Source organism: Lupinus angustifolius, chromosome LG08, assembly GCF_001865875.1.
Source record: "Lupinus angustifolius cultivar Tanjil chromosome LG08, LupAngTanjil_v1.0, whole genome shotgun sequence".
Classification (NCBI taxonomy): Eukaryota; Viridiplantae; Streptophyta; class Magnoliopsida; order Fabales; family Fabaceae; genus Lupinus; species Lupinus angustifolius.
The window spans coordinates 10,475,731-10,498,864 of NC_032016.1; the positions used below are offsets into that span (position 1 = coordinate 10,475,731).

Below are 23,134 nucleotides of genomic sequence, written 5' to 3' on the forward strand. Positions count from 1 at the left end.
AATTCCTTCTCATAAATGAATCGATTGTTTATCTATTGTTGTATAATGGTTATGAATATCTTTTTTAATAGACTTAAAAGTAATAACTATTTTTATTTAAATTTTATAATCTATATGAATTAGATAAAAAGAATATGTAAATATAAACTAAGATAGTGAAAAATGTGTCTTCTACTTGGTTTTGTTTTTTGTTCTACTTTGAATTTGGTCCAGCATTTGATGTAAACGTTCAATTAAGTAAATTCCACATAAACTTCATCATAGTATCACTATTCAGGAATGTTCATAGCACTATGCTTCTGTTTTTCTCCTTTTGTGAAGAAAATACCAAATATACCATTGGGGCAAAACCACAAACAGCAACAAAAGTTTAAAGATAAAAGTGGTATTCTCAGTCTTCCCCATACCCCACCTTCACTTTACAACTTTAACCTTTTTTTAATGAATTAACACAATTACTAAAGGGTATCTTAGCATATAACACTTTTGCATGAGGAATGTGTTTTTTCCAACCAATGAACCCACAATTCCTTCTCATTATTTCAATATTAATCGGTTAAGCCTTTAGCACTAATTAAGCACATCAATGTGGGCCTTTATGGATGGTTCTCGGCTGGACAAATATGGAAAAAAAGATCTATTATCCCGAAACCTATTCCAAACTAATCATATTATGCTGTGTCGGTTAAAAAAATTAAATATTCATGACTTAATAATTTTTGCTTCATTCTATGATTGGTTAGGACAGGTTTGATGACAGATTTGGGGACAACAGATCTCATTCAACAAATCTCACCATTCCTTTGGTAAAAGTGATGGGATTCATATTTCATTTTCCTGGCCCAACCCAATTCATGTTAAGAGACCATTATTGTTATTTCCTTTATCTTTATGATGATTATTATCCTTCATAAAATATATTTCTAAATGATGTAGAACATGGATTTATGCATTACTTGGTGAGTAGAATAATAACATGTGTTTTCTAAATTATGTTAAGATTAACTTTATCTTAATTTACAAAATACAAGGCTATTTAAAAAAGACAACTTTATTGGATGGATCCACAAACCACGTGATAAACTTACTCTACATTTTGTTTTGAAACATAGATCTTTGTAATATGAATATTAAGTCCCAAGGGGAAGAAATTACGTTCAATTATTTATTTATTTATTTAACTTTTCGATGTTGAGTTGCGTAAACTTTTCACTTATGTCTCCTTTACCTTAATTTGTGTGTTAATATCTTTATATGACAAAAATACTCTCTAACTTTACATGATATGCATTTAATTCATTAGTTTACATAATATGTAAATAAGACTTGAATATTGGTTCAATTGAGAAATAGTTCCTCACTATAACAACGACCTTTTGCATGATGTGCAAATAGTTCTTGAATTTTAAAAAAAATTGTAAGAAGTACACTATACTTTGCATGCAACACTTGAACGTTGGAAAATAATTATTAATGTTATAAATAAAAAGGGAAATACGGATATTTGGTTTTGAACAATTTTTAACCCATTTATATATAATCAATGGTTAATTTCAATATATGAGGACCATTAGTTTAAGATCATGCAATAATTTTTCTCTCACTAAATAGTTAAAAGGGAATATAAATGACAAGCTATAGTTATGAAAAAAAGTTTTGGAATCATGATGGATTTATTGTGTATATTTAAATAGAAATAAAATTGAAAAATATTATACCGTCCTAAAGTATTATTTGGATTCGTATAAATAAAGATGACATGTGTTACTTAAAAGTGATAATGTACCCTTTTATAATAAGGTGGATTTGGATTTTAAGCTTATTTTAAGAGGAGATAACATTACTCATAAAAAATAGTATATGAAAGGCATGTTAAGTAAGACATGTGCAATTAATCCAAAGATAAAATTGGAGATAATATTATATTACAACAAACATAGTTTATATGTGTTGGATCTAATATACAAACAAGTTGATAGAAAAATAAAGAGAAATATAAGGATAGGAATTTTTGGTGTTATTCGTTATGGTACTGAATATTAAGGTGAAAAAGTGTCAACCTGCATGGAACAACATTTTTTTATGTATTTTTCAGTGGTTATTTGGGATTATATTTGTTATCCCAAAAAATATATTACGTTATTAATGATTAAGGAACCTAAGGTTGCATTTAAATAAAAGCACGATATAAGTGCAACAAATATAATAATTTGAATGGGCATATAAGATAAAATTAAAAATAGAAATATTAGATTAAAAAATAGGAGTGAAACCTAGGTTGAATCTCACTTAACATAACTAACAAGACCAAGAGGAGAAGTTCCAATTAGAAAAAAATTATCAACGGAAAAGAAATGAAAATAAAGGTTAGAAACCAAAACATAACCAAGTCCATTACAAATAGCATCTATTTATCTCAGTATATTGGAAAACCATTATAGCATAACCAAGATATAAATGATGTTTTTGGGTTTATTCAAGTGTCAAGTCTTACATTGAATATGTGGGGAAATGAAAGAATTTATAAGTAGGAAATGCCCATGAAACTAATGCTTTAAGGTTTTAGTTCAAGACGTAATGTCTCACTTGTGACTCTCCAATTTTCTCATACCTCGGTAACAGTGGAACTCCCTAGTAATTGGAAACTCCCTGATCGCAATCTAGTTCAACGGATGCAGTTAAAAGAAAAGCTGTATATACCTAGAAGCCCATCATTTGTGTTAGAGAAATATAGAGCTTCTAAATAAAATTAAGAAAACTAAAAACAAGAACATGTTAAAAGAGATTGAGGCATAACATGTGTGTTCTATTCTATGTTGGGTGTATTTTATAATAGAAGAGAACATGAATACACAAATTCTCACCCTTGAGAAGAAAAAAATGGGCTTAGAGAATAGAGTGATAAAGAGATTCAAGTTTTAATTCTCATTTGTTGCCCTTACAGTATAAAAAAATTAATTTATTGTTAGTGCATAATATTAATTTCTTTAAAAATATCTATATCATCATAAATTTCAATTGGATAGAAAAAAACTGTTAAAATAATTAAAATAAGAATCATTATTTTGGTAAAGAAAAAAGTTAAAAAAAAAGAATTAATTATGTTTAGCGCGTAGCCAAACAAAAATTGGCGAGTGGTACTAGAATGTTCTGTTGTGTTATCACACGTCTTTCTTATCTTAGGCAACAAGACATTACCATAACTATATATACATATATTATTATACATGTTCAATTCATATAACAATATATCATTCTTCAATCTCTCTTTATTCATTCTCACAAAATATAATTAATATCAATGGCAAGTGGTGGAACAGAAGCTTTTCCTGATTTGGGTAAACATTGTCAACACCAAGATTGCACCCTCCTTGATTTTCTTCCTTTTACATGCCATGGCTGCAAAAAGGTACATACATCTTTCTTCAATACCATTCTATCGCCTCGAAACAATTTCTTCACTTGCGAGAATAAAATCTATGCAAATTTTATTAAACAGTAGTTAATAAGCTAATAGTATTTTTTATTTTAAATGGTGATAAATAAATCAGATATTAGTCCATAAGTCTTTTGGTTAATATACCAATATGTTTTTCCATTGATGATAGATTTAATTATTAGTTAACAAGTTAAAAAACTAATTTTTTTATTATTAATAACACTCTCCCAAACATTTTTATTTATGTCCATGTGCTTTTAGATTTAAAATATTTCACTTTCACTATATTAGAAATTAGTGAAAATAATGAATTGTAGGACAGATTTAACCCCATACAAGTTTTTTGAATCTGTCCTGGAATCAACTCATTGTTAACCATTATATGGGAGGTATATTTCATTGTGAAAAACTGATAAATTATGGTTGCAGTCGCGGTTGTCATTGAATTATGTTTATTGTAATTGCCGATAAATGGAGGAAAATGCAGCCATAGCATCCACCATTTGGATGTGTGGTTGTGAACATTGTCAAAACCATAACATTGTAGTGGTAATTACCATTGTGAAATGCAATTAAAACCATCTAGCATTACAGCAATTGCACATAGTATCCATGTGTTTTGTATGTGTATAGAATTTTTTTGTCCATAATAAAACTGTTTTAACATACATGTAAATGCAGGTATTTTGCTTAGAACATAGATCCTACAAGTCCCACACATGCCCAAAATCTGACCACAACAGCAGAAAGGTAATTGTTTGCCAAACATGTTCTATGTCCATTGAGGAGACCATAGGCTACATAGGACAAGAAGAGGAAGCAGCTATCTTGAAGAAGCACCAAAAATCTGGAAAATGTGACCCCAACAAGAAGAAGAAACCGATGTGTCCGGTTAAGCGCTGCAAAGAGATTCTAACATTCTCTAATACAAGTACTTGTAAAACTTGCAGCATCAAAGTGTGCCTCAAACACCGTTTCCCTGCTGATCATGATTGTGGCAGAGTCACTTCATCTTCTTTATCATCTGCTGGTGCTGGTGCTAATGGGCAATGGAAAAATAGATTCTTGGCTGCTCTGGCTTCAAGGAATGGCCAAGACTGTGGCAAGAGTAAAGGGCATAATTCATCTTCTGCTAGTAATCCTTCTGTTAAGGCCTACTGAGGGTAGGGATCAGATATAGGCACAGTTTTTATTTGTGATTGTACTTATATTGTATTTATGCGACCACAATTGTGATCGTAATGGACTATTAAAATCACAATATTGGTCGCAATTGCGATTGAGACTCAAATTTAAAACCTTGGATATGAATGTTGTAGTTTATTTTACATGGGTATAATGCAATATTGAAATCCATTGTCTTAGAATTTTGTTTTGATAAATAGCACTAAGCATGCTTTCATACCCACAAGCATTTTTTGGGTATGTTGTTTTCTTCACACCTTTTGTTGTCCCTTTGAACAATATCTGATTAATCATTTACCAGTTCTGCAGTTTTCCTGATTATAGTGTGATAAAGATATTAAAACAAGTTAATAAAAGCTGCATTCGGAAATAAGCAGTCAAAATTGAAGTGATGAAATGAATGAGATTTGTAATACAATATAGGCAATGCTATTTAGAAGGGGCAAATGTCAAAAAATTACATGTGGTATTGGGTAAATACAAATACCTACATATTATTAGACCTTTCTTTTTCACTTATCATTCAAAAGATACAGATTGTAACAAGTAACTTAAATCATCATATCTGTTACATATTTGCTGTTGCTTCTTTAATCTCATCCAAGGTGATGGTCTGCAAGGCAAGAAATGTTGAATCTCATTAAGGGGAGAAAATATATTCTAATCAAAATTTGAATATAGATGTGCCAAGTCAAGGTCGTGCAGCCTCCCAGACCCCACTAAGTGGAAGCCTCGTGTATCGAGCCGCCTATTTTTTTAAGTCGAGGTCGAGGAGAAAAAATGAAAGTCACTTATGGCCAACACAGCTGCAACCATGAGGAACAAAATCAAAATTTGAACAAATTGAATGAAAGAATTGCTATATTGTAGTCGAATTATGTAATGCAGTCCACTATTTAAATCACTAATTGTATATACATTTCTACCTATATATTTATTTCTATGCCTATGCCTATGACTATGTCCATGTCATGTCTATAATCCATCAATAACTTGCACCTTATTAAATTTATGCATGGGTAAGTTAATCTGAGTTAGTGAACTATAATTGAGTCGAATTTGAGTTAAAAAAATAGTTTGACATTGAACTTAACTAAAAATTAGATTCGAACTAATCCTTAACGAGTCGAGCTGAGCTTAATGAAGTTCAACTTAATTAATTTCTACTCATAATCGGAAAAGTTGGAGTGTATACATTTCCATCATTCTTTAACTGAACTCAATCTTGAAAGGAAATATCACATTCCCACATGCTTTATTGTACATTCATTGGAAATCAAAAGCTCCTTTAGCATAGTCTTCATAATTGCTAGCATTGTTCATGAAACTTGCAAGTGTTGAATCATATGAACTTCCCTTAATTTCTTTATACTCTTTTCACCAACTCATATAGCTGCTTTTATGCAAGAAAATCTCTGGTATTAGAGCCTCTTCAACATGTGCCCAAAAGCATGAATCCAATGTTAAAATGTGTAGACATTTTTTTGATCACATAGTCTTTACCACCATCCCTATAGTATTGAGTAACAACTCAAGATTCAACCATTCTCCTGTAAGTAGTCCTACCATAGAGCCGGCGTCTTGTACGAAATCCGGCATTCTTTTCGAGCCTTCATCCCTATCTCTTCAACCATTTCCCCCCGGAAAAGTGTTGGTTTCTTCTCTAACTCAACAACAGCAGCATGGTCCAATTGTGAGTAAATGTACCTATAGTTGTCATAGTACCCCATCCCTTGATTTTTAGTTTTTTTTTCCTTGTAGTATTCAAATTGGAATCTCAACTTAGAACCATTGAGCCTAGGGTTATTTCATTCTATTATTTTCATCAATGAAATGTGTGAAGAAATGTGGCTCTCATGGTTTCTTTCCCAACAAGTTTTCTGTTTCACTACCCAACCATTTGTTAACAAAGGAAGATTTTGCAATAGGATAACTTCTTAACAATGTATGTCACATTTTCCTTATTATTTTTATTAATTTATGCTATATTTATAATTGAATATGATGAAATAATTAGAGGAGCTTTCTACAATTGTAATATCATATCATGAAATCAAACTAAATTCACCCACATAAAACTTTTTAAAAGAAAAATGTAAGACCTAAATAAAACAACCTTTTCATTCTAGATTATGACCTTATGGAGCACATAATTAAAGAAAAGAAAAGAAAGTGAAATGGGAAAAGAATAAGATAGAATAAGTTGTTACTCTTTTGAGCATTATTCTGGGACATTGAACAAGTTTTCACTAAATAACTCTACAACACTTTCATGTTCATAACTTCATAGATTCATTGTAAACTTTCAGAAGTTAAACTTTTACTTAACTCTAAATGGAATCAAAGAATGAAAAACGTATAATCTGACCTTAAATTATCTTAAGATAGCAAAATTTGTGTGCAAAAAGGAGAGAAAAAATAAAGATAACCAGCTTATGCAAACGATGGAATAAAATAAAGTGATAGCATATATTCCAAACTACAACATCACTTTCTGGCTCAAAAATCTTTATCTTTATTAATCTTTCTCCTAGTTTATTCCATCAACAACATTACAATCAATGTTCCCTAATCACAATTAATCCTCATAAGTTCATTCCAGCTGAAATTCATAACGATTGTTGTATTTCTACTCCTCATAAGTGAGAACCCATAAATAAATTCAGGGTTCTACCTTTTAATCCAACTTTAAAATAGTAAACAATGAGGAAAAATTCAACAACAAAGCAGCAACTTCAACAACATTGTTTGAAGATGTAAAAAATCAATAATTACACTTGTAAAAAGAACAAAATTGTAGCCTTACTCAGCACTCGAATTATGAAGTTGTTTGACACATGTAGCCGACTACGCTGAACAAAAAAAAACTTGATTGTTGTTATTATAGTCAAAACTCGGACGAGTTAGCATTAGAATCATCCAACTCGCTACAATGTCGGCCACGAGTTCGACAACCTAACCCGGAGTCGAGTAGATCCTCCCAATCCACATCCTCCTCCTCTTCCTCCTTCCCTCTCATCATCTCCAAAATCCGCCTCACCTTCTCCCTCGCCCTCTCACTCCCGACCTTCTCCACCTTTTGCAACACCTCCACCACCCCTGCCGCCTTTGCCAATGCCTTAAATCTCAACCCACCATGACTCAATGCATACATCACACTCACACAACTCTCTCGAGTTGACCCGATTCCCAACTCGGACCCACCCAACAACCCCACCAAACATTCAACCACACCCGCATCCAACATTGCAGCCCGCCCATCCGACCCAGAGCCCAAATTACACAAAATCAACAAAACCCGACTTATCATATGACCCGACTCAACCATCATCATTAAAACTGGAACCGAACCGAACTTAACCATCTTTGACATATTACTCTGAACCATGGATAAATGATAAAGCGCTAGGGCCGAGTCATGACGCGTGCGCTCACTCTCCGAACGCAGCGCGTGAAGCAAGGGTTGCAAACCACCCAGAACACCAATGGCGGTTTTGTTATCATGTTCTATAGCCAAACTAAAGAGCGCACCGGAAGCGAGTTCCTGCGATTCAGAGGATCCCAGCCTCAAAACTTCAATCAACGGTGGAACAATCCCTGACCGTACGATCTTCACCTTGTTTAATTTCTCCAACGAAAGGTTGACCACTGAAGCAAGAGCGTTGACCTGAACATTCGTGTACTTTGAAACAATGAGAGATTTTAAAACAGAGAGTAATTGAGATGTGCAGAGAGAAACCCTAATTTCCTCTCTTGTTCTTGTAATCTTTCTAAGTGAAATTAAACCCTCTTCGATGATGAAAATTTGGGGGCTTTTGAGGTTTGATATGATTTGTTCCAATTCAGGGATTGTGGTGGGTTCAATTTCAGAAGAGGAATTTGAAGAGTAAGAGTAGTAGCAACTAGGTTTTATTGAAAATTGAAGAGGTGGTGTTGAAGCTGAAGCTGAAGCATTAGTAGCTATGGATTCGTCTGAGGTAGAATAAAAAAGTGCTGGCCTATTAGGGATTTGGGTTTCGGCGCGGTTGAAATTGAAATTAGGGTTTTCCTCCATCCTCAAAATCAAATCTTTTTCCGAAACTGTAGCAACTTGGGTTGGCACATTCTGATTCTGATCACTCTGTTTTGAAATTATTGCGTGTATGATGTTTTCTGTAGTGGTGGAATCTGGTGCGACGAGAGTATTGTTGGAGTTTATACACCATTTGGTTATGGCGGATTTGAGGGCAAGGTTGGGGATAACGTTGGAGAAATCAGGGGTAGTACCATCTAAGAGTTGAGGGGTAAAGTTGAGATTTTGACAAGTTTGAACAGTGATTCGATCGAAGGAGTGGCCTGAAGAGACTATAACTGGATCTGACATTAGGGTTTTGGTTATGGGGCAGAGAAATTCTTCTGGGGGTTTTTCTGTAATTTTGTTGTTGGGTTTTGAAGGTGGTTGTTGTTGTGATTTGGTGTGGTGGAAAAAGATTTGCTTCCATTTGAACCTTGGAGTAATGGGTTGTGGAAGTTTATCTGATTTCTTGTTGTGTGTGTTTTTTCTGTGGACTAAGAGCTTCAGTGTTTGTTGAATCTCCATGGAATTGTTGTAACTTGTTTGAATGAAGTTATCACTTTTTGTGAAGCATATAGAGATGAGGTGAAGATCCCATAATTTAAGGTTTTGATAGATGTTAGTATGTTAAGTGTTGAAGGGGTTGTAGTGGGTGAAAGAGAGTGAGTGAGTCAGAGAATGATGATTGATTTGGTGTAGCAGGTGCAGGGTTTGGGTTTGAGGACTGTGCCACTGTGGTGTGATGTAGAGTTTTGATTCCTTTGCTTTTGGGATATCTACCCATAGGAAAGGAAAAGCTGAGGGAGTGATCATACATCGCAAACACACCATTCTTAACCTGAGTAAGTTTAAAAAACTTATTCTTGAAGTAATTGAATTCCTTCTCATAAATGAATCGATTGTTTATCTATTGTTGTATAATGGTTATGAATATCTTTTTTAATAGACTTAAAAGTAATAACTATTTTTATTTAAATTTTATAATCTATATGAATTAGATAAAAAGAATATGTAAATATAAACTAAGATAGTGAAAAATGTGTCTTCTACTTGGTTTTGTTTTTTGTTCTACTTTGAATTTGGTCCAGCATTTGATGTAAACGTTCAATTAAGTAAATTCCACATAAACTTCATCATAGTATCACTATTCAGGAATGTTCATAGCACTATGCTTCTGTTTTTCTCCTTTTGTGAAGAAAATACCAAATATACCATTGGGGCAAAACCACAAACAGCAACAAAAGTTTAAAGATAAAAGTGGTATTCTCAGTCTTCCCCATACCCCACCTTCACTTTACAACTTTAACCTTTTTTTAATGAATTAACACAATTACTAAAGGGTATCTTAGCATATAACACTTTTGCATGAGGAATGTGTTTTTTCCAACCAATGAACCCACAATTCCTTCTCATTATTTCAATATTAATCGGTTAAGCCTTTAGCACTAATTAAGCACATCAATGTGGGCCTTTATGGATGGTTCTCGGCTGGACAAATATGGAAAAAAAGATCTATTATCCCGAAACCTATTCCAAACTAATCATATTATGCTGTGTCGGTTAAAAAAATTAAATATTCATGACTTAATAATTTTTGCTTCATTCTATGATTGGTTAGGACAGGTTTGATGACAGATTTGGGGACAACAGATCTCATTCAACAAATCTCACCATTCCTTTGGTAAAAGTGATGGGATTCATATTTCATTTTCCTGGCCCAACCCAATTCATGTTAAGAGACCATTATTGTTATTTCCTTTATCTTTATGATGATTATTATCCTTCATAAAATATATTTCTAAATGATGTAGAACATGGATTTATGCATTACTTGGTGAGTAGAATAATAACATGTGTTTTCTAAATTATGTTAAGATTAACTTTATCTTAATTTACAAAATACAAGGCTATTTAAAAAAGACAACTTTATTGGATGGATCCACAAACCACGTGATAAACTTACTCTACATTTTGTTTTGAAACATAGATCTTTGTAATATGAATATTAAGTCCCAAGGGGAAGAAATTACGTTCAATTATTTATTTATTTATTTAACTTTTCGATGTTGAGTTGCGTAAACTTTTCACTTATGTCTCCTTTACCTTAATTTGTGTGTTAATATCTTTATATGACAAAAATACTCTCTAACTTTACATGATATGCATTTAATTCATTAGTTTACATAATATGTAAATAAGACTTGAATATTGGTTCAATTGAGAAATAGTTCCTCACTATAACAACGACCTTTTGCATGATGTGCAAATAGTTCTTGAATTTTAAAAAAAATTGTAAGAAGTACACTATACTTTGCATGCAACACTTGAACGTTGGAAAATAATTATTAATGTTATAAATAAAAAGGGAAATACGGATATTTGGTTTTGAACAATTTTTAACCCATTTATATATAATCAATGGTTAATTTCAATATATGAGGACCATTAGTTTAAGATCATGCAATAATTTTTCTCTCACTAAATAGTTAAAAGGGAATATAAATGACAAGCTATAGTTATGAAAAAAAGTTTTGGAATCATGATGGATTTATTGTGTATATTTAAATAGAAATAAAATTGAAAAATATTATACCGTCCTAAAGTATTATTTGGATTCGTATAAATAAAGATGACATGTGTTACTTAAAAGTGATAATGTACCCTTTTATAATAAGGTGGATTTGGATTTTAAGCTTATTTTAAGAGGAGATAACATTACTCATAAAAAATAGTATATGAAAGGCATGTTAAGTAAGACATGTGCAATTAATCCAAAGATAAAATTGGAGATAATATTATATTACAACAAACATAGTTTATATGTGTTGGATCTAATATACAAACAAGTTGATAGAAAAATAAAGAGAAATATAAGGATAGGAATTTTTGGTGTTATTCGTTATGGTACTGAATATTAAGGTGAAAAAGTGTCAACCTGCATGGAACAACATTTTTTTATGTATTTTTCAGTGGTTATTTGGGATTATATTTGTTATCCCAAAAAATATATTACGTTATTAATGATTAAGGAACCTAAGGTTGCATTTAAATAAAAGCACGATATAAGTGCAACAAATATAATAATTTGAATGGGCATATAAGATAAAATTAAAAATAGAAATATTAGATTAAAAAATAGGAGTGAAACCTAGGTTGAATCTCACTTAACATAACTAACAAGACCAAGAGGAGAAGTTCCAATTAGAAAAAAATTATCAACGGAAAAGAAATGAAAATAAAGGTTAGAAACCAAAACATAACCAAGTCCATTACAAATAGCATCTATTTATCTCAGTATATTGGAAAACCATTATAGCATAACCAAGATATAAATGATGTTTTTGGGTTTATTCAAGTGTCAAGTCTTACATTGAATATGTGGGGAAATGAAAGAATTTATAAGTAGGAAATGCCCATGAAACTAATGCTTTAAGGTTTTAGTTCAAGACGTAATGTCTCACTTGTGACTCTCCAATTTTCTCATACCTCGGTAACAGTGGAACTCCCTAGTAATTGGAAACTCCCTGATCGCAATCTAGTTCAACGGATGCAGTTAAAAGAAAAGCTGTATATACCTAGAAGCCCATCATTTGTGTTAGAGAAATATAGAGCTTCTAAATAAAATTAAGAAAACTAAAAACAAGAACATGTTAAAAGAGATTGAGGCATAACATGTGTGTTCTATTCTATGTTGGGTGTATTTTATAATAGAAGAGAACATGAATACACAAATTCTCACCCTTGAGAAGAAAAAAATGGGCTTAGAGAATAGAGTGATAAAGAGATTCAAGTTTTAATTCTCATTTGTTGCCCTTACAGTATAAAAAAATTAATTTATTGTTAGTGCATAATATTAATTTCTTTAAAAATATCTATATCATCATAAATTTCAATTGGATAGAAAAAAACTGTTAAAATAATTAAAATAAGAATCATTATTTTGGTAAAGAAAAAAGTTAAAAAAAAAGAATTAATTATGTTTAGCGCGTAGCCAAACAAAAATTGGCGAGTGGTACTAGAATGTTCTGTTGTGTTATCACACGTCTTTCTTATCTTAGGCAACAAGACATTACCATAACTATATATACATATATTATTATACATGTTCAATTCATATAACAATATATCATTCTTCAATCTCTCTTTATTCATTCTCACAAAATATAATTAATATCAATGGCAAGTGGTGGAACAGAAGCTTTTCCTGATTTGGGTAAACATTGTCAACACCAAGATTGCACCCTCCTTGATTTTCTTCCTTTTACATGCCATGGCTGCAAAAAGGTACATACATCTTTCTTCAATACCATTCTATCGCCTCGAAACAATTTCTTCACTTGCGAGAATAAAATCTATGCAAATTTTATTAAACAGTAGTTAATAAGCTAATAGTATTTTTTATTTTAAATGGTGATAAATAAATCAGATATTAGTCCATAAGTCTTTTGGTTAATATACCAATATGTTTTTCCATTGATGATAGATTTAATTATTAGTTAACAAGTTAAAAAACTAATTTTTTTATTATTAATAACACTCTCCCAAACATTTTTATTTATGTCCATGTGCTTTTAGATTTAAAATATTTCACTTTCACTATATTAGAAATTAGTGAAAATAATGAATTGTAGGACAGATTTAACCCCATACAAGTTTTTTGAATCTGTCCTGGAATCAACTCATTGTTAACCATTATATGGGAGGTATATTTCATTGTGAAAAACTGATAAATTATGGTTGCAGTCGCGGTTGTCATTGAATTATGTTTATTGTAATTGCCGATAAATGGAGGAAAATGCAGCCATAGCATCCACCATTTGGATGTGTGGTTGTGAACATTGTCAAAACCATAACATTGTAGTGGTAATTACCATTGTGAAATGCAATTAAAACCATCTAGCATTACAGCAATTGCACATAGTATCCATGTGTTTTGTATGTGTATAGAATTTTTTTGTCCATAATAAAACTGTTTTAACATACATGTAAATGCAGGTATTTTGCTTAGAACATAGATCCTACAAGTCCCACACATGCCCAAAATCTGACCACAACAGCAGAAAGGTAATTGTTTGCCAAACATGTTCTATGTCCATTGAGGAGACCATAGGCTACATAGGACAAGAAGAGGAAGCAGCTATCTTGAAGAAGCACCAAAAATCTGGAAAATGTGACCCCAACAAGAAGAAGAAACCGATGTGTCCGGTTAAGCGCTGCAAAGAGATTCTAACATTCTCTAATACAAGTACTTGTAAAACTTGCAGCATCAAAGTGTGCCTCAAACACCGTTTCCCTGCTGATCATGATTGTGGCAGAGTCACTTCATCTTCTTTATCATCTGCTGGTGCTGGTGCTAATGGGCAATGGAAAAATAGATTCTTGGCTGCTCTGGCTTCAAGGAATGGCCAAGACTGTGGCAAGAGTAAAGGGCATAATTCATCTTCTGCTAGTAATCCTTCTGTTAAGGCCTACTGAGGGTAGGGATCAGATATAGGCACAGTTTTTATTTGTGATTGTACTTATATTGTATTTATGCGACCACAATTGTGATCGTAATGGACTATTAAAATCACAATATTGGTCGCAATTGCGATTGAGACTCAAATTTAAAACCTTGGATATGAATGTTGTAGTTTATTTTACATGGGTATAATGCAATATTGAAATCCATTGTCTTAGAATTTTGTTTTGATAAATAGCACTAAGCATGCTTTCATACCCACAAGCATTTTTTGGGTATGTTGTTTTCTTCACACCTTTTGTTGTCCCTTTGAACAATATCTGATTAATCATTTACCAGTTCTGCAGTTTTCCTGATTATAGTGTGATAAAGATATTAAAACAAGTTAATAAAAGCTGCATTCGGAAATAAGCAGTCAAAATTGAAGTGATGAAATGAATGAGATTTGTAATACAATATAGGCAATGCTATTTAGAAGGGGCAAATGTCAAAAAATTACATGTGGTATTGGGTAAATACAAATACCTACATATTATTAGACCTTTCTTTTTCACTTATCATTCAAAAGATACAGATTGTAACAAGTAACTTAAATCATCATATCTGTTACATATTTGCTGTTGCTTCTTTAATCTCATCCAAGGTGATGGTCTGCAAGGCAAGAAATGTTGAATCTCATTAAGGGGAGAAAATATATTCTAATCAAAATTTGAATATAGATGTGCCAAGTCAAGGTCGTGCAGCCTCCCAGACCCCACTAAGTGGAAGCCTCGTGTATCGAGCCGCCTATTTTTTTAAGTCGAGGTCGAGGAGAAAAAATGAAAGTCACTTATGGCCAACACAGCTGCAACCATGAGGAACAAAATCAAAATTTGAACAAATTGAATGAAAGAATTACCTGTTCCTGGCCAGCAAAATCATTGTCAGGAGTGAGAAAGAGCATGCAATGGCACTCCTTCCTGCCAAAAGTATCAAACAAAGTCACGATGAAGTTAAAAAATGAAATCTAAGTGGGACAATTTGGGGCATAACTAAGAAATTTTCATAAAATAATCTTCTTTAATCCACATTTCTTGACAAACAACAAAAACAAAGGGATTTTATAGCTCAAATGTATTCCGGAGGTGTTCTGAACACTACGGTATTACTCAAGATATCTAGAGTTGTGGTGCCTTTGACAAAAATGGACGAAAACCGAAGTCAGACTTTAAACTTGATGGTAAAAATACCTACAGAACAATTTTTTAGGAAAAATTAATTATGAACAACCACTTAAATTATAGACTTTTACAAGACAAATAAGCCTGTGGCTATGTATGTTCTATTTGATATAGTTGTTTCATAGGTAAATATGCGTTGTGATAAGAGTGGATGTTGGTTGAGATAGCGAATAATTTTATCCTGGGAAAATACTAAGAATGATATAATGTAGATTAATGATCCTTCATCAAAGCTTCAAGAAGACTAATATGAACAAAGTAAAAGCAATCTACGACTTACGAACTAGATTTGATAAAGCTTCACTAGAAAGTAGAAAAAAGTTTTGTTCAAATGTGTAGAAAATGCAACCAAGGGACGGAACTTAAATATTAGCTATGAGAAGTAATTATGCAAGAAGAAATTGGAATGTTATTGCTTTTCAAGCCTTCAACCAAAGCGTTAAATGCTATTTCAGACTCTTAAAACCAAGAAGTCACAAAAGTCTTCAGTAAATATTCCTAAGAACATAAATGTTGGTTTGACTCGCATTTTCACTATGAATCATGTTTACTTCTGTAGATTTTTTGCAGTTACCAAATCATCAATAGGATTTGTTCTAAATTTGCTAACTTCAACAATATGAAATGTAAAACTCTATAAAAAATCAAAAAAGAAACGGAGCTAAAACAAACTTTCACAGTGGGAAGAATTATTAAAACATACTCAAAGAACATGAGTTTATCAGAAACTATTATGTTAACTTCTCTAGAGGGTTAAGACAAGTCTAGAGGCTATTCTAAACTAGCATTTAACATCTGCCAAGAATGATACGAGTTGTTTTCAGTAATTTATCGATACAATCCTAAATATAACTAATTTAAACAAACATATACTCTTAAAAAAGCATTGGTCCATGCAGAGCAAGTAGCTTCCAACTTGGTAACATAAAATCATATAAAGCATGTATATTCCAGTAGTTATAAAGATGTCCCTACCTCTCTCTCATTGGAACACATGGGCAATTCCAAAATCCTTGTGAAGCCTCAGCAGGTTTATCATCATAATGCCTAAAACACAATGATCAGAGATTATAAAGCTATAATACATTGATACTGATCAAATTGTATTTGTAGCTACATTTCTAGAGGTATAGAATGAAGACAAAATATCATGGGTGACGAGAAGACAAAAGAACAAGCATCTACCGGCAAGGGCAAAGTGGTGCACCCAATGAATCTTTATGGTCAGCCAACCCCTGTTTCAAAATAGAAAAATTTATAAGATTCCATGTATAATTTCATTCCAACATGCCATCTTGGAAGTTTAAATGATTTTGTTTCATTTTATTTATTGGCATTTTTAGAGAGTGAGCCTCAGTGCAACGGTAAGATTGTTTGCCTTGTGACCTGGGGATCATGGGTTCAAATCCGAGAAACAGTCTCTCCCGTTGCGATAATAAGTCTGCGTACATCTACCTTTGGGTTACCCCTACAACTAAAGTATAGATCTGTATGCATACTGCACTTATACACTACCAAAGCATGTTTAAATCCGGCAAATAAAGCATAACTTCAAGTAGAGACTAGCCTTTGTAAATTTCTAACAACTATTTTTAGTTTACATGTGAACAATAAATCTCCCACCACTCTCACTTTTTTCATGATATTGCAGGACTAACTAATTGCACTAAGATTCATATTACCATCTAAACTAATATAAACTGAGTATGAGTTTTTTATTTGGCAATGCCCCCTACTAAAACAAAAAAAAAGGAAGTTAAAATTCATATAGTATTTACAACCCAAAGGTAAAGAATATACCTTGATGACAACAGAAGTGACTCCCTTGTCAACACAAAAGTATGTTCCCGACTTCCGGGCATATTGCTCCGAGAATTTCCTCATAATTTCAACATTTTTATCAGTTGGCTCCACTGCAAGAACAATCAAATTATTTCCATAGAAAAGTGGTGTTAACAAATCACGAAAATTAAAATCACAACCATCACAAAAACTCCACCTTTTTAGATTGTCACATGATTCCTCACTAACTTATAATCTCAACCATTCATTGTTTAAGCAGCGTTCAGAAGAACTTAAAGAGATCAGAGAGCTTATTTGGGCTTATGGAAACTGCTTATTAAAATAGGTTATGACCTTCCTATAAAAAAATTAAGCTTATTTCAATAAACTTATTACAGAAGCTAGTGAAAATAAGTTCTTTTTAGCTTAACTAACATTCATGGTATATGGGACATTCTTATAAACTCTTTTTAGCTTAATTCAATAAACTTGTTAGAAAGGTTACCAAAATAAGCTCCTTTTAGCTTATTTCAATAAAGTCTATTGAATAATCACTTAATTAAATCGGATATGTTTATGTGTTTCTCTAATCCTCTCAATTCTGAAAACATTCATAATAGAAATATCCTCTCTAATCCTGTCAAATTTGACAATAATCAAAACCCAATTAAGGTGTAGAAAAATTGTAATAAAAATTAATTGCAGAGCGTTGAAAATTGACCTTGGGCTCGAACGGTGAAGAGATTGCGGTGGCGCCGGAGAGGGGTTACGGCGGAGGAAGGAATGGCGACGGCGAAGGTGGAAGCTTGTAAAGTCATTATTATTTTTTCTGCAACAAAATGATAATAATGGATTTTTTTTATTGCGCTCTGTGTGTGAAAAATAGTTTAAGAAATGAGATTGAGATTATTTATTAATTAAATAAAAAATGGGAAATTTTGTGAGGGTGTTGAAGCCACTCGTTTTGTGGAAGTGAAAAATATCTGTGTTGATTTGTTTGTTTGGTTATTATCTTCTTCCACTAAAGTGTATGTGTTTCTTGGTGGTGGTAAGTGCTAACAAATACTGATTATGGTTAGTTCAAATGATACATATTTGATTTATCTTAAGTGATATATCAGATTTGAGTTTTGTAAATAAAAAAAATATCTACTGAATTGTATTTCCAGGATAGGAAAAAAAAAATTGATGTTGAAGCTAAGTTTCAACTTTTGGATTCTTTAATTGGTTCTCCTTTAATTCATATTCTTATCCACACTTTCACATCACAATCAAATTAATGCATTTTTATATGTCATTCCATTTTTATCTTCTTCTGTTTTTTGGTTCTTTTTATTTTTTATCCAAAGATATTAATTTTTATTGTATACTATTAATTTTAAAATAAAAACATAAAATAATTTTAAAAAATAGAAAAAACACCACCATACAAATATGGAGAAGATTACAAAATTACATGATAGTTATAATCTTTTTAATAACAAATACATTTAAAACATACAATTAATTTTTATAATAACATTAGACATTAAAGGAAAATGATAGAACATAATCTACATGTCACCTTCATCTTAATCCAACTAAAAATCAAGTGTATGATTGCGTGGTGTTAGGTGTTTAATATGTTCTAACTCATACTTCTTATAGATATCATCTAGAAATGTAAGAAAACTCAAGCATAATAAAATAAAAATATCAGTTACATTGTTTTAAATTTTTTAAAACTATAACATTTCTAGCTGTCAAAAATAAATAAAATGTTCATAGAGAATAATAGTATAAGAAAATAACTTTTAATACAATTTAACTCATAAAACATTTCATTACTTTAAATAATATTATAATTAACATTTAGCATAAATATAATTGATCATGATAACATAATCAATTTGCATATATGAGATTAAATATCTCAAACTCTCTATCCATTATTAAAATTTTGCACATACATCATGACGGTGGGAGATAGTTGTTAGGTGTATTCAAATTCAGACCGATCAAATTTTATCAATTTGTTTGGTTTTGCCTTATTACTAGTGAAATTTAGTACTTGGGTTTTGGTTAGGCAACTTTAGGATTTGAATGTATGCGTAATTTCAATCTTTTATAAAAAAATTATACAAATTGAGTCAAAACTGTATATAATATTTGGATTGAACATCTTAGTCTAAAAAATTAGACTGGATGGTAAGTTAATTATGTGTATAAATTTTTTGGATCAGATGATTTTTTGCCTAAAAATTGATCAAAACCGACTGCAAACAACTCCTAGTGGTTGCCCCTCACTTGATGCTCTTAATTCCTAAGAGTATCTTACTTAGTTTTCGGAAATAAGTTTATCTTAATGCGACTGATAATTCATTTCCTTATGTATAGGTCAATCAAAGTATCATATATATGATCCCTAAACATAAAAGATAATTGGATCACATATTCTCTCAACAATCAATAAATTTGGATCATGAATTCACTCTAACAATTATCATAATTGAATCATAGACCTCTTCATCAATAATATAATTGTGCCTCACTTTTATTAATAGTGTAGATAATTGAGTGATAATTCTTCCTAACAAAAATTAAAATTTAATATATTATCTTCTATTGCTACTATATTAGAGTTAGGCCTTATCTATATTATTAATATTAAATAATAAAAAAAAAAACAAGTATAGATGGTTGCTTTTAAAAGATAGAAAAACATTCAACATATAATATATATTATATGTTCATGTTATAATATATATATATATATATTATATGTTTATGTTATAATATATATATATATATATATATATATATATATGAACTTACACGGTAAAGATCGGAAGAATATCTTATAAGACAACAAATATACTCCCGTAGAAATTTATGCTGTTATTATTATTTATTATTTTTTGTTTTATTTAAAAAAAAATCAATGACAATAAAGAAAATTAAGGATTTATACAGATTTAAAAGTATAAAATGATAATTAAATATAAGTAAGGAATATGAGATGTCACATAATTATTTTTCTCCAAGTAAAAAAGGCCTATATGCATTAATGTTTGATTTATGTTGCACTGTTCAAATACTTCATCTTTCAACAATGATCATTTACATAGGCTTCATTTTCAGGAGTAGACATTGTCATTCAAATGATTATAATCCTACACATATAAACACTACCCATTATTTATTTTATTTCCACAAGCCATTATTAACTGAGTTAAAAAATGTCCGCTAAGAGAGTTAACCCACGTATTTGTAGATGTTCCCGATTCGGATAGGATTGCCTCCCGTACGAGGATACATGTGGAAACCAAAAAAAATAAAAGTCCCGTATTACTTTGTCATGTATCTTTTTCATCACCTTCACACAACTCATGCTTGCTTTGTTGCAATTTAGCTCACAATTAAAAACAAAAGATATTGCTTCTTAATTCTTTTCCCACTAAGCATGATATTCCTTTTTGAAATATAAACATAAGTGAAATGAGTTTTGCGACATCTCCTAATAAAACATATTTTATACACATCACAGAATCACAAAATTTAACTCCTCTGAACAACCTTAAATAATCAAATAATATTCACCTTAATTTCCATAAGTTGATGACCTTTTAATGTTAGTATGCATTCTAGTCCATGTTTTATATATGCTAAACTTGTGCTTTGACAATTATCACTCCCCTCATTCTTGCTCACACCTTTCTCAAACATTTCATGTCTTTAATCATTCTGCTCAAACACCTCCATGTGATCTTCTTAAGTAAATACCAAGGCATAACCATATAAATTACTTAAACTTATTCTTTTTTTATAGGCAAATGTTAATATGTTAATATTTTTTGATAGATGAAATTTGAATCATCAACCTCCTTATCATTCGACTTTCTAAGCCTTCCATCTTTATCACTTGATCACCTTATGACTCTCTCAAGAATTAGGGTCTATTTATGGTAGGAGAGAGAACTAGCCCTTGACATTTCTTCGGTGTTTTTAATTAAGATGATAGTTTTATGAATCTATATTTGCTGAAAGATGATAGATATTCTAATTTTTCTTCTAGGGTTATGCGAACCTACTATGATGCCATGATAGAATTGACTTTCTTGTTCATATTATTCATTATAATCAAATGAATAAATATGTTAAGAGAGCAATAAAATCTCTCAAAAACAAGATAGAATTTGAATAAAATTATCATATCTTAAAATAAAATAAAAGGAAATATCAAGAAAATATAAGAAGATATGCGAAAAAGATAAGTAGATATAATATGATTATCTTCAAAATATGGGCCCAAAATAATTGGGCTTACAATCCAAAAACAAAAAAGAAAAAAGAAAATAAGAGAGAGAAAATGTAGAACAGTTAGAAGCAAAACAAACGCATAGAGAGAGAAACCTCCATCTCCATCCATGGCTACCTTAACCAACGCCTCCGCCATGCTCCGTCGCCGTCTCCTCCAATCTCACCGCACTCGCGGCGGTGGATCTTCCGGTCAAAGCCGTTGGACCAGTCCTGGTCACGAAGAACGACCAAAAGGTCTTTTCATGAACCGAACTCCACCTCCACCAGGTCAATCTCGAAAATGGGAAGATTGGGAACTTCCTTGTTACATCACAAGCTTCCTCACCATTGTTATTCTTGGCGTTGGTCTTAACGCTAAGCCTGATCTCACCATCGAAACTTGGGCTCATGAAAAAGCCCTTGAACGACTCAAATTGGAGACAATTAATCTTCATGCCAATAATAATAGTGCTTCAGATTCTGAGTGAAATCTGATTTCAATTCGGATCTGAAAATCTCCGAATTCGAATCGTTGAATAGGAGATAGTGAATTTAGTTTAAGAGAAATAATAATTTCGATGTAATAAGGGTATAACTGGAATTTATACTCCTTTTCTAAGCTTCATTGCTTAATTTGTTAGTTTTCATTTTTTTGCAGATGTTTATGAGATTCATCACTCGTTTTTCCTATGGTATATAGGTGTTGGTTTTTTGGTGTTAATGTTTTTCTATTTTATATTGTTTTTATCTAATATGATATTATATATAAATCTGCTATCATTTGTGTCTTGTTGTTTGTTGAGAAACTAGTTGAGCCTAGCTAATTTTTTTGGTTGTTTTTTCACCGGATTTCGCTACCATTGGGTTGGAGGTGGTGGTTAGGTAAATCGAGGTCGTAATATTGTAGTTCTGGTAGTCTCCATAACCCGATAGTAACTTTAATCGTGGCCGTATTTTCTAGCGATAGTCAGCAATTGCGGTAAATACAATTTAAAACCTTGGGTAAAGCACTCACCAAACAGGGACACTGAGAATCAAACTGTGACCTCATGGGCATAGTTCACCTAGGGCATAGTTCATTTCCATTTCGTCCAATCGTATTTGGGTAATTAAGCATAGAATTTATGTCAACTTTTAATATGGATTTTGAGAATAGAAGTTGTTCCCTTTACTATTGATTTTGTATCATTAAGTTAACATTGGAAATTTTATGATATTGGGTTGCCTGCTTGGGTATCTTTATGTGCATGAGTCAAGAATTTGTGGGTTATATACACACTGTGTTGTGTTTGATCTTTTTTAGCTGTATTATCCTATAGGTTTAGTTCAAACTTATTCTAGTTTCCCATTCTGAGGGAACTTATTTCCTGGCCTGCATTGTTTGATTGGTTCAAATTATTGAAATACTGTTTTGAAGTTTTGTACCTAGCAATTCTTATCAGGTTGAAGTTTTAGATCCACTCTCTCAGCTTATGGTTCTAACTCTACTACATAGCTGTAATTTTGTTGGTATTTCCAAATTCTGTTTCTGGCATTTCAGTCTATATCTAATTGAACTCTGTACCATCAAGCAGTTAATAGAGTGCAGAAATACTTGAATGAGAGTTGTCTTAAACTAGTTCAGATGGGATTATGGACCTTCAATTTATTTTTATTTTGCACTTATAGACACTGAACCCATAATGAATTAATTTTAGATTAGATTGCTACATGCT

At 31.6% G+C, this 23,134-nt stretch overlaps 5 protein-coding genes and 1 long non-coding RNA gene across 8 annotated transcripts; 3 read left to right on the forward strand and 3 right to left on the reverse strand.

Annotated features, from left to right (window-relative positions):
* Nucleotides 3,246–4,803, forward strand: LOC109354694 (zinc finger AN1 domain-containing stress-associated protein 12-like). The gene is made up of 3 exons (XM_019597360.1): nt 3,246–3,409; nt 4,121–4,648; nt 4,739–4,803. The coding sequence occupies exons 1-2, from the start codon at nt 3,302–3,304 to the stop codon at nt 4,598–4,600; spliced, it is 588 nt and encodes a 195-aa protein (XP_019452905.1). The 5' UTR covers nt 3,246–3,301; the 3' UTR covers nt 4,601–4,648; nt 4,739–4,803.
* On the reverse strand, nt 4,861–5,449 carry LOC109354696. Its single transcript, XR_002108588.1, has 2 exons — nt 5,116–5,449; nt 4,861–4,938 (listed from the first exon to the last, which is right to left on the reverse strand). It is a non-coding gene; the product is annotated as an uncharacterized LOC109354696 (long non-coding RNA).
* LOC109354690 (U-box domain-containing protein 40-like) lies at nt 7,074–9,378 on the reverse strand. The gene has a single exon (XM_019597356.1). It carries the CDS (start codon nt 9,201–9,203, stop codon nt 7,512–7,514), a length of 1,692 nt encoding a protein of 563 aa, XP_019452901.1. The 5' UTR covers nt 9,204–9,378; the 3' UTR covers nt 7,074–7,511.
* On the forward strand, nt 12,799–14,356 carry LOC109354692 (zinc finger AN1 domain-containing stress-associated protein 12-like). 2 transcript variants are annotated; one of them, XM_019597359.1, is made up of 3 exons: nt 12,799–12,962; nt 13,674–14,201; nt 14,292–14,356. In XM_019597359.1, the coding sequence occupies exons 1-2, from the start codon at nt 12,855–12,857 to the stop codon at nt 14,151–14,153; spliced, it is 588 nt and encodes a 195-aa protein (XP_019452904.1). In that variant the 5' UTR covers nt 12,799–12,854; the 3' UTR covers nt 14,154–14,201; nt 14,292–14,356. The 2 variants fall into 2 exon arrangements, with proteins under 2 accessions (XP_019452904.1, XP_019452903.1); XM_019597358.1 differs by having other exon boundaries at nt 13,674–14,356.
* Nucleotides 14,414–18,042, reverse strand: LOC109354695 (ferredoxin-thioredoxin reductase catalytic chain, chloroplastic-like). Of its 2 annotated transcripts, XR_002108587.1 has the most exons (7): nt 17,863–18,042; nt 17,160–17,272; nt 16,545–16,594; nt 16,335–16,406; nt 15,038–15,098; nt 14,669–14,790; nt 14,414–14,491 (listed from the first exon to the last, which is right to left on the reverse strand). XR_002108587.1 is itself a non-coding variant. In XM_019597361.1 (6 exons), exons 1-6 carry the CDS (start codon nt 17,957–17,959, stop codon nt 14,746–14,748), a joined length of 438 nt encoding a protein of 145 aa, XP_019452906.1. In that variant the 5' UTR covers nt 17,960–18,042; the 3' UTR covers nt 14,544–14,745. The 2 variants fall into 2 exon arrangements, 1 of the variants encoding a protein (XP_019452906.1); XM_019597361.1 differs by lacking the exon at nt 14,414–14,491 and having other exon boundaries at nt 14,544–14,790.
* LOC109353484 lies at nt 21,489–22,135 on the forward strand. Its single transcript, XM_019595783.1, has one exon. The coding sequence runs from the start codon at nt 21,548–21,550 to the stop codon at nt 21,905–21,907; it is 360 nt and encodes a 119-aa protein (XP_019451328.1). The 5' UTR covers nt 21,489–21,547; the 3' UTR covers nt 21,908–22,135.